General features: G+C 43.3%; 1 protein-coding gene across 1 annotated transcript; it reads right to left on the bottom strand.

Annotated features, from left to right (window-relative positions):
* Positions 1 to 99: 99 nt before the first annotated feature.
* LOC306788962 (serine protease 23-like) lies at positions 100 to 3,529 on the bottom strand. Its single transcript, XM_079284701.1, has 2 exons — positions 3,232 to 3,529; positions 100 to 2,673 (listed from the first exon to the last, which is right to left on the bottom strand). Exons 1-2 carry the CDS (start codon positions 3,255 to 3,257, stop codon positions 1,506 to 1,508), a joined length of 1,194 nt encoding a protein of 397 aa, XP_079140827.1. The 5' UTR covers positions 3,258 to 3,529; the 3' UTR covers positions 100 to 1,505.
* Between the last annotated feature and the right edge of the window lie 8,580 nt (positions 3,530 to 12,109).

Below are 12,109 nucleotides of genomic sequence, written 5' to 3'. Positions count from 1 at the left end.
TGAATGTTGCTGTTGACATGAATTGCCATGTTTTTGCAGTTGGTAGCCTCCGATTGAGCGTCATCACAGAAATTTTATTTTTTTTAGTGGTTGTACTCTTATGTCACACTTTAACTCGCCCTTATCTCAATGACACAGAAAGACGACATATTTAAGTTTGCTTTAAATCCCGTTTCTATGTCAGTTCTTACTTGAATGTTACCTTTTTGCTCAAGTGACGCATTCAATCTGCCTTCATTGTTGTGGTAAAACCCACATGTTCACCGCTGACGAAGATTTTAGGTTCACCTCTTGCCCACATTGCCCTGAGGTTTACGTGATCTTCCTCGAGCGTACAGGTGTTAATTAGAACTGATTCCGATGATGTCGATCTGTGTCCGTTGTCAAATCGGGTCGCCGAGTTTGTATTATGTGCCATATCCCAGGATGCAGTTTCAGAGTGGTGGTTTAACCTGTCGTTGAGTGTGGCACTGCTGGAGAAGTCTTTGGAGCTGGTCCTCATATTTCAGCTTTTTACACTGTTCAGTTTACCCACAGCATTTATAAAAATGCCTTTTGACATCCAAAATAAAACAAATGGTGTTTAAACAGAGATTGTGTTGTGTGAGCGATATGTTTGAGCGGGCGGATAAGAAATCTGTGACACAGTTGCTTATTTCAAAGTATATATTTCATTTAATTTGCCACATTCTCGCTTCAGTTTCACTACAGTTTCTGCGTTTTCACAAATGTTTTGCGAGGAGTAAAAAGGGCTGATGAAGGCCTGGTGAGCGTCACGCTGGACACCTGCAATGTTTCATCTTTGCCACCAGATGGAGCTAAGCATTAAAGTACAACACGAAACACAATGTTCCTCACAAAGCAAGTATCTGCAGCCTTGACGTCATTTAACATCATTCCGTTCCAAGCTGACCGAGTACACTGTAGATAACTAGTGTGTCCGCTGAGAGGAGACACGTGATCGTTTGGAGAGAAACTTGTTAGCACCTTTGGTAGCTGACTTGTACATTCATCCACAAAAAAAAAATCATTTTCAGTCGAAAAACTCCCAAGAGTTTTAACAGTGAAATCTTTAGTATTAGCACAAGAAAAAGGCTAGAATACAGAGTGAAACAGTTTTTACAGTCCTGCTCTTTCTGAGGGCCTGTTTTTCAGTCCGTGTTCCAGATCTGAAGGTCTCCCAGATTGTTATCCAGATAAATGTTCCAAAAACACAGATGAACCTGCTCCTGTTCTGCAAAACCACATGACCTGAATGTTTCCCCAGTCAACGCGAACGTAATTCATTTTTTCATGTTTTAGAAACGTGTCTGTCTTTGCTTTACTTATAGTGTGTGTGTGTGTGTGTGGTGTGTGGGGGGGGGGAGCAACAAACAAAACGAATCGATTCATATTGATGTTGCGTCAGTACTTCAAATGATGGGGGTAGAAAGTGTGGATTCTTGCAGCCACAAATATTCCCGTATAAGGAAGCAGTGGGCCTGTGGTTTCGTAGCTCGATCCCTTCACCCCTCCCGGCAGTCCACAAAGTTTCCTTTTATCCAGTAGCAGATCTGAGCGTATTTGAGAGGCGTGATTCTCACCGCTACATTAAATTCCTGAGACGCCCCTTGCCGCTCCACCCACTGATGCCCTGAAAACACACCGATCACCTTCCGCTCCCAGCGCTGGCGCCGGCCGTCCCACATCCGGGCGTAGACTCCTGACCCGCTGGCACCGGGCTTAGCGTCGCAGTGCTGGTACAGCAGGTCTGACGTCTCCTCGCCGGCCCGACAGAAGCGATACACCAGCTTGCCGGGACGGTCGTTGTCAAATCCTGAGAAGTGGACTCGTCGACCGGGCAGCCTCTGAGCCGGGGGGCTGACTCCTAGCTTCATGTGGCGGCGTTTGTGGGGTTTCTTGAGCTCAAGCAAAGCGTAGTCATAGTCCATCCCAATGTCATTGGCATTCCCCTTAATCCATCCTTTGGGCACATAGGTGCGCCTGGCTCTGATCCACTGGAATTTCATCTTGTCATTGGTTGGCGGGCCGTAAGGAGCGGGGCCACCTTCAACATGGTTTGTGAAGTTGGAAGAAGCCCGTGTGTCCTGTTGCTTGGTTTTGAGAAACCCAACCCGGAGCTTCTGGGCTCCTTTCACATAGTTTTTACCATCGTGAACACAATGAGCGGCTGTGAGAACATGACGGTCCCCCACCAGTGTACCAGAACACCCGGTAGACAGCTTGACAGCCACCGAAAATGGATATTTCAGCAGGAAGTTCTGACCGGCAATGCTGAAGCGCCCATCATGGCCGAAGATCTGTCGCTTCCTCCTGACGTGTGACCGCTCGGTCTTCCCAGACGGCCGTGCGGAGTAGGCCGGACTGGTGTTGGAACTGGGGTCGTAGCCGTAGATCCCAATAGCGGTCTCGGTGAGTTGACCATCAGAGTGGAGTGTCTCGTAGGCCAGCAGACGCCGCAGGTCCCAGTAGCTCGGCCGAGGGGCCCTCTTGTGGCATTCTGGGTCACAGGGGGAGCTGACATCCAAGCGGGCCGGAGACAGGAAGTGAGGGGCCGAACGAGCCTCCGTCTGCTGGGCGAAGACCACAGGAACACGCTGGAGAACCCACTGGGGGCGGGAGGAAGAGGAGAAAACAGGGGCAAGGAAGAGGAGAAACAGGAGGGAGGTGAACCTGTGGACGGACAGGAGGACCGATCAGGTGAACTTCTGTACTAAAGACCCGTTCACTGACGGACTCAAACTATGTAGAAATCATGTGATGCTGTTAAACGTGACCGGATGTCTGGGCCCCTCTTACTGTCTGCATGAAAAACATTGTCATTCCTAAACTCAGCATCATGGATTGATAAGTACATGGGAGTTGAGGAGCATTTCAACTTGAAGACTTTTTTTTTTTTATCTGCTCTGGAATTTGGCAGCTGCAACTGTTTTTAATGCTGCAAATATGACAGACAGGGCAAATATAGGCCAGGATGTGATGGGAAATTCCTAAAGTGGCCTGGGGATTGGCCTAAAGCCTAAAAGAGTGGCTGAATAACATTTAGTTGCGTGAAAATAGACTTTGTAAATGGTTTAGGGGTGATACAATACACAATTTGTCTAATAACCACTGCATTGCTAAAAGAGTAAAAGTGCAGTCAACATTTATTTCTTAATTTACAAGTTCATCCTACTGACTCCTCGGGTTTCTGTAAACCCTCCGGTACGGGCGGACGGAGAGGTGACTTACCGGGGGAGCGCAGCCCGGGAGCGCATCGTTATTGCTTCTGCAGGTGAGCCGGTGGTTGAACACTGAAACCAGAGTCCAGAGCAGGCAGAGTCCGCGAAGGGAGTTCAACTGGTGCAGGGGATAAAAAATGAACCACCTCGGCGTTTCTTTCAGGAACTGACCACTTTATTTTATCCGTGACAGTCTGGAGTTTTCCGAAAGCAGCAGCCGGGTCGACAGCGGAGGAGTTGGATCATCGTGCGCTGCTGGAGGAGGCTGTCTGTCTGTCGCTCACAGTGTCACATCTGCCGGCGAGGATATACAGAGCGAGTATATCCGACACGGTCACGTGACGCATCACATCACTGCTGCTGGCTACCAAGTTAATGATTAAATCAAGTCTGTTGTATTGAGTGTCGTGCACTTGTTGGAACAAGTCTTGCGCTTTGAGACACATTTCGGTGCACTTTGGATAGACTACACGTCAAACAGTTAATCAGGGCTGCATCTAAATCAATTCATTGTTTCGTCTACGGAATTTTAGAAAATAATGCTGGAAAAAAGTACTCGAAAAAAGACGACAGATTTAGTCAGCTTAATTTGTCTGAACAATAAAAACCCAAATAGATTCAGTCTCGTATGAAAAGTAGCTGTATTTCTTTTCTCAAAACAATAAATACAGATTATATTTCTGAAATAACTGTTGATTAACTTTCTGTTGATTGACAGATTCATAAATTGACAAATTGTTTTAGCACTAAGCCTCACTGAATAATGAGGTAACTTTTCCACCCTTTATAAAAGGTTTATCAATTAAACCCAATGATGTTATTGATGAATTACTAATTTATTAATTCTGTATATATTGGTTCACTTTTGTGTTGTCAGAATAACTGTTTATCCTTTCTGCTTGGTTGCAGTTATACATGTTTTTGTAACCCATCAATAAACGTCATACGTCCTATATATAGTCTGCAGTTAGCCTACATTGAAATCATTTGTGAGTGAATGGATGTTGTCTCAGGTGCTCAGCGGGAGTTTTATTTCAGAAATGACGTGGTCCATTAGAGGATCTACTGATTAATTAAAGGGCTGTTATTACAAGTGTCCTGCAGAGGATTAGCACCGTACAGGGATTTTTCACAACCTGGCAACCCCAAAAAAAATGTTCCTTTTAAAACTAACCTAGACAGAATAAGTAAATCATTAATTTATTAGTTGTTTCTTTTAGCTTTGTTCTAATACCATTAAACATTATCTATGAAGGCATATTTATTAGGAGTTTTCCAATGTAATGGTTTAATAACCGTGTGCAAGGCTATGCTAAAGCTATTGTGTACTCATAATTGTATTACTTTAGTTTTTAGAAGAGGATAAGCCGAACTCTGAGGGGCTGCTCAGAGTTTACAGCCATGATGTTTTGTTATCGACAGGCCGAAACAGCTGGACGGAGGCGAGTGTCTGTCCAGAACGGAAGTCGTACAGAGGAAGAGAGGAAATGTGGCAGTGAAGAGAGGATGATGGAAAAGGAGCTTGTGTGTGTTTGTTTCAGAGAAAAAATTGAGACGTTGCCCGTATACTGTGACCAGCTCCTCACACAAACAATGGCCAACATGTGTTCTTTAGATCAACACTAGATTCCCCTCCCTCTCCCTCTCTTAGTGTCACATCCACAAATGCCATCAAACTACTCATTAAATAATTATGTAGCACACATGCATCAATGTTCTGCCCAAGCAAACTTTCACACCGTTCATTTACTTGGTTGACCACCCATGACTCTTGGCATTCATCACAAAAGGCCGTTCACTTGTGAGCAAGCTGTTTATTTCACAACAAAAAGCTCACTCATTTCGCAACATACGGCTGCGATTATTCCCTCTGAAATCTGACATTTACATTCACTGGCGGCCTCGCTGCTATTGTGACTGGAATTAGTTCAGTGAGCAGTGTGTGGCTCTGACGCTACATTTTGGGTCACTTTGCCCACCCATGCGTAAAATGTGCAAGCCGTTGGTATCATGCTATGTAATGATTTCATTTGGCTCGACTGCCACCAGAAAGACGGGGAGAGAGAAAGAAAGAACATGGGTGGGGGTGGCGAGAGGGGACTCATGCATGACTGAACAGTTGGCCAATCTTCACCCATCTCCCTGTCCTGCCAGGATTTGTTCAGAATATTTAAATGATTTAAATGAGAAGATGCAAAAAAAACATTCTTATGTCTGCACTGTGAATTTGTAGTTGGAGCCGGTAGCCACTTAGCATAGCTTGGCGTAAAGGCTAAACGGGGGGGAAACAGCAAGCTTTGCTCTGTCTGAAGGAAACACAAGCCACCCACCAGCATGTTCAAAGCTCACCGATTAACATATTATCAAGACACAGTCTTGTCGTCACTGTGAGGTTGCTGGGCTAGCTGTTTCCCCCTTGCTTATGCTAAGCTAGGCTAACCAACTGCTGGTTTTAGCTTATTATTCTCTGTCCAGATGTGGTGGCAATCTTGTCGTCTAACTCTCAGTAAGAAAAGCAAAGAAAATGTTGAAGTGTTGCTTTAAAATGATTCAAATCCTCCAAGGTGCAACTGATTATACATTAGCATCTTTGCCAGCACTGGGTGGACCTGCTGGCTGATCAAACACTGCACCCCACCCGTCCCACAACACACATTTACAATTATAACACATACACACACACCTCTCTCTCTCTCTCTCTGGTGCACAATCTGGGGCAGGAGGGTCTGCCAGCATCTCATCTTCCTCTCGTCCCGTTAAGCTAGAAGCTTAAATTAATACAAAACAAGAATTTGGAAAATAAATTTGATTTTTTTCCCCCTGTGGGATAACAGGAATGGATGCCCCCTTTTAACAAATGCCCGGGTGCTAATAAGGGAGACGTTTCTGTTTGTTTTGAATTGTTATCAAAGGGCCCGTCTGTTTTGCTATGCCTGCTGTTGTCAAGGAAACCCACATTCCCCGGAGTAATGTTCATGTTAATTGTTTTATTCTTCCCACTCTCCTCCTCTCGCTTCTGGCCACTGACACAATCGAGCAAGTGTGGACGGCCTCACATGTTTGAATCCTCTCTCTTTATGTCCCTCTGTCCGTCTGTCCAGCTCTCTCTCCGTCTCCCTGTCTCTGTTCCTTCTTTGTGTTTTCCCGTCTCTGTGCCTCTCAGTCTTTTGGTCGAATCATCTCTCTCCTATCCTGGACCTCTTCTCTCGCTCATCCCTAGAGGCCATGAAACAGCTGTTTGGCAAAATGAGATAGCCACAGGCGTCATTTTGAGAAGTTAATTACTGTGAAATCCTAGGGGGTAACGTAAGCCAAGTTTAAAGCTCAAGGCAAAAGGAAGGGAATACAATTGTTCGCCAGCACATTCGATACATGACGTTTAATGCCTCATAAAAAGATGGTAACCACAGTCTTGCTCAGTTGCAGTTTAAATAAAACTTCAACTTAGTGCATTCAGGGAGTTATTTTGTTAAGTTAACTGTTTGGAGTGTACACTAAAACCCTTTTCCCAGAAACATTAGCAGGTACATGTGGGATTTTTAAACATGGGAAACCCTGTTGAAAACAGGGGATAGGGTCCTTTACAAATCTCTGTTGAATTTATTATCTCCAGGACAATCATGCGATATAGCTCGCGTGTCAACATGCGTCTGTGAGTGAGTGTGCAACCTCTGTGTCTGTCCACAGCCAATCTCGTATTCTGCTGCAGCAAACTGGATAACATTTTGGGTGGCCAGTTATGGCTGCATGCTCAAATACATGTTGTGTTTGCGGTGACTTACACTTTCTCAAAGTACCCTATATTGCCTGCTTTATTCTGCCATTGACTGCCTGCTGACTCTAGGGCTGCTAGTGATAACACAGCTGAGTGCATCGTGGAACCCGAGCCACTACTCTCTGCCCAGAGACATGGTACCGGTAGGTGAAACCCATAGACTCTGTGTCGATTGGTCGGTGCAAACACACTTAGCAGACATCTGCACTGTCTAGTTCATTATATATTCACTTCAAAGTATGTCACATAGCATTGCATAGAAAAAAGGGTGAAAATGAGCTTGTCCACCGGTGTGTCTGAGGTTGATGGAGCCCTGCCTGATAATAGTTTAATATTCACAGCATGCTTCAGGCCTAACAAAGGCCAAACAAAGTAGTTCCTTCCATATTAGCTGTTTGCACGAAATGACTTCTTTATATATTTTGGAATCTGCATTGTTATTATTCTTTCTTACCTGCTTTTTGCTGCTGCATTGCTGTGTCTATTGGATACCCTTTAAAAGAGCGAACTTTAAACAAAACTGAACATATTTTTGGCCTCCAGAGGTTTAACCTTTTCACCTTGCTTCAGTGATGTAGAAGTGTACTCCAGGGTGTGGTCAGTACACTGCGACATTACTTTTGGGTGTGGTTACAGGTGCAACAGAGCAAACTTCAGTGATGCTTTATGTCAACCAGAGAGGGCAGTGTAGGATTCTCTTATGTGGTCACATTAAGTTTACATCAAGTCACGTATACATGATACTGTATGACATTTTAGTCAAATTGAGGAAGCTAAAAAAACAGAGTGTGAAACAGCACACACCCTACGGCCTTTTTATTCCCAGCCCAAGCATTTCTTCTTCTCCCCCAGTGTTCTCTCACATACAAATGGTTTTGATGACTGAGCTTTTCGCCTATACAAAAGGAGTTTTGCACCGTGACTATGGGTAAACCCCTTGGCTTGCCATGTGATACTCTGGCTCTTTTGGAAAATGACTCACATTCTTGTGAAAGACATGACAACACATTTATAACATCCATCAGGAGTTGTGGTCTGCATTTTGATGCAATTTGATTGAATAACTATTTGAACTCTCCTCTCCTCTGAAGTCATTTGTCACTCATTACTCAATGACAGCGCATGTAATCCGATCAAAGGGTAATTCAATCAAAACACTTTCATTATACATCTGTGGCATCCTCAGGAATGGGAATTCTTCGATGAATATGCAATGCCTTATAGACACATGATCTGACGGCACAGATGTAGAGGGGATGATGAGAAGGAGACACTCTACTGTTGTTCATTTTGTTCTAATTGCTTTTCTTCATGACCCCTGGCTGTCTTCTAATGGCCTCCCCTGAGAGTTCTTTGATTTTCCTTTTATTGCTGAGTTTTATTTTTTGTGACATATCTTCTTGGTGTCTTTGACAGCTTTGGCTGCCTCGTGACTTGTGAACCATTGCTGATCTGTGCCTCTAAAGCCCATTGAGGAACTTTATCTGATTTTAAGTAAAATACATTTGAAATGATGTGACTGTTGGAAAAGCCAGTGTGAAGCATTTTACGGGATCTATTAGCAGAAATGCAATATAATAATCATAAATATGCTTTCATCGGTGTATAATCAACTGAAACTAAGAAGTGTCAGATCAGAATGAGCTCTTCATGTCTACATAGGGAGCAGGTCCTCCTTACTCAGTCAGCCATGTTTGTACGTATCCCAGAACGGACAAACCTCAATGACTCTAGAGAGAGATTTTTTACTTTACCACCGCAGATCTCTGACCTGTTTGTGAAACTGTGGTGACCTGAGCCGCAGGTTGCAAAATCATGGTGCGGCCAACTCTCCGCCTGACCTCCGTTGCTTCTTAAGTAGAAGGATGGCCTCTGAGCGAGGCGAGCGGCGTTACCACGGTTTTATACTCGGCAGCTCAAGTTACGTTGAGTGTTGGCGAGGGAGGAGTGGGTGGAGGGGTATTCATTTGGTTGCTATCTGCAACCACACCACTAAATGCCAACAAATCCTACGCATTGCTTTTCTTTGTCCTACATCATTTTTTGAAACACTGTAGTCTGAGGGCGTAGTAGAGTATCAGTGGTGAAAATGTGTCAGAGAGGCAGCAGATTTTTGTGGTGGAGAATCAACATCTCTTATTAACATGCTAATCCTGTACATTGAAATATGGTGCTGGAATCTTCTGTAAAATGTTCACGGTGTTTTGGTTAATGTTTCTACATCAAAAAATAGTTTCTACCTCGGATTAACACGTAACATTTACAAATTCAGTTACTAAAATCCCTCTGATTAGCCAACTCTGCAGCATTTGAACCGCTCTAAAGCCGTAAATGATCAGGTTTATATCATTTGATTTAATTCGTCATGTTTGGTATGTAACGTCATAAAGCAAATAACAATTATCCATTGGTAGAAATACTGTACCGCGGTGGCCAAAAACACCACAAAACATCTAATGCAGTTCAGGGCGTATTTCTTTACTTTGTAGACCCAGGCTATAGTTGCTTCCCCCTACTCCCCCCAGTATTTATGCTAAGCTAGGCTAACCTTGCCCTGACTCCCACATATCACACCCACAGACATCAGACGAGTGTCAAACTTTTCATCTCACGCTGGGAAAGAAAGCAAATACGCACCCCCCCCCCCCCCAAATGTTGAAATATATATTTTTTAGGCTGTGACAGCATCACCAAACTTCATACCAAATATGCTTCACAGCAAAACACAACAGTAAATCTCGTCCCATAGCATGCCGTATGAATTATAATACTGTTCACATTCCTTTCCAAAGCATACCAGCAGCATGCTTTTATAATTCAATGGTGCAGCCTGCCAAATGACACTGTGACTCAAACAACCACCCTGTTTTTACTCGATCCAAGCACTGCGAGTATCCACCCATCCCTGAGAGAGCAACCACACACTGAGGGAAGCTAGTGAGCCACAAAGAGACCCCAGCTATCAGGAATTCATGTGAATCCAATCCATCTTTAAACCCTGCGGGTCCTTACAAATGATTTATTCAGGGCTGTCATCCAGGGATTGTCTCACTCTCAGAGCAAAAGGTATTCATCCTTGAATCTGCATCAGTTATGTGATTGAGAGACTCATTTCTCACAGTCAAAGCACATCTTGAGATGATATCTTGCCCCGCAGCAGTTCAAGATTGTGAGCATGCAGACTTTTTAGGGAGCGACAAGTGGTTCTGTGTCATGAGAAAGTTGAGCGTATGCTGCACAGGAGACACTGTGATCACAATGTTACAATTGTTAATGTTCCTTCCAGAGCTGCAGGGACGGTGTGACTCAGATAACCCAAAAACACCATCAACACACTGATTGTTATTCAGCTGCAGGCTTCCTGTTATGCTTCAGATGGTGGAGAACACGGTATCAGTTGATCCTCTCTGTATTTCTGATGGTATCAGAGGTCAGATGTTAAACTCTTCCAGCCAGGCAGAGGTGGTCTGACCACACGACACACGCGTGAACATGGAGTCTATCAGCATACCAGTAAGATCACTTCTGACCATAATAAGCACCCAGCGGACCACAAATTGTTCCGTTCAGCCCTTCTGATGATGAAATGATCTTCAGGTCTCTGGTCCAGACCCAATTATCTCCACTGTACCGCAGGGGAGTTCGGTGTAGGGGATGCTAATGATGGGGGTCGGAATTTCTGAGTCACCTCTTCTCAAATGGATCAGGCAGCGTTGAAAATCTGTTTCTAAACTTTTTATGTACTATTTCTTATACGTGCGCTTTTAAAAGTCATTGTTAATATTCTAGATTTTACAGATGAACTACATTTTGCCGGGTACATGATAGGACACAGGAGCTCTTTGCTGTTCAAAGGGCCAGGTTTTAGGGTATTGTTTTTCTTTTTTTGTTCCTGGAGTGGCGTTTTTTTCCAGAATTTGTATTGTTATTGGGGAAATAAACCAGACCATCGACACATTTCAGCCATCCAGTACGCACCTTGCAGTACAATTAGTTTGAAAAGGTTGCTGTTTATTAACAGTCCTCCCAAGTATAAAGTCATTCTGATGACGTGTTTGTTTTGAATCTGCTATGAGAAGAAGCAGAAGTGCTTTCAGAAGTTATGTGTCCCTGGATGGTTTTGGATGTTTGTCTCATGAATCACAACATGATGATGGACGATTTCAGAGTAATAAACACAATGAACTCAGCTGATGTTTGGCTTTAGTTTAATGTTGTTATGTCAGTTTGAGGGAGGTAGATGGAAGCCACAAACATCAGCTCCACATGAGACATGTTATGACTGTCTCCTGTTCTCCATGTTGGTAGTCCATTAAAACTATCGGTATGATTCAGAGAACCCAAAACATCATCAGATGCAGGTTTCCTGTTATACTCTCATATATAGGTGACGTAATAATCTCAGTTTTCTGTGTCTTTAATTGTCTGTCTCTAGTATGTATTCTGTAGTACAGCTATGTTGCAAGATGTGTTTAAAGGAGCGAAAATATAATCATATTGGAGTTTTGGTATAAAAAAACACCCACAATAAGTTGATCATGATGAATTTCCGTTATCGGAATAATCTCGGCTATCCTCACACGAGTGACTTGAAAAAGCTCTCTTGTCATCAGAAGAGAAGTGATAGAGCCTGACTTTGAAAAATACTTAAAAACTAAAGAGACTTACACAATGTTGCTTTTTATTTATTTATGAATTCATGATTCAGGATTACCTTTTGTTTAATGGTTTTTCACTAAAATACAGTGTCCTACCTGTGATGCAATGCAACATATTTGTTTCTTAACTAAATGCATTTTAAACTCTGTCAGTATATGTTTTAGTGCCATTTTAAGAGTTTTAAGTAAAATGTACAATATTTGCTTCTGAGAGTATAAAGTAGCAGAAAATACAAATACTCAAGTAAAGTACCTTATAATTGAACAGTAGTTGAGTAAATGTACTGAGTTACTTTCTATCACTGCTGTATTTAATCTCCACTGTATATTGCTCCTGCAGCCATAAAGCTGCATGACGTAACAGGCAAACAAACACAAAGCTCGTTACTGTTTGTACATCAGACAAACATCTCGCTGTCGCCATCGCTGTCGCCATCATTTGACCTCTCTTCCTC

Source organism: Melanostigma gelatinosum (genome assembly GCF_949748355.1).
Source record: "Melanostigma gelatinosum genome assembly, chromosome: 2".
NCBI lineage: Eukaryota > Metazoa > Chordata > Actinopteri > Perciformes > Zoarcidae > Melanostigma > Melanostigma gelatinosum.
This window is presented reverse-complemented; position numbering and strand designations above follow the sequence as displayed.

Coding starts and splice junctions, on each gene's coding strand:
- LOC306788962 (XM_079284701.1), bottom strand. CDS start 3,257: ATGCGCTCCCGGGCTGCGCTCCCCCG. Junction 2,674..3,231: donor TCCCGGGCTGCGCTCCCCCG/GTAAGTCACCTC, acceptor GTCCGTCCACAG/GTTCACCTCCCTCCTGTTTC.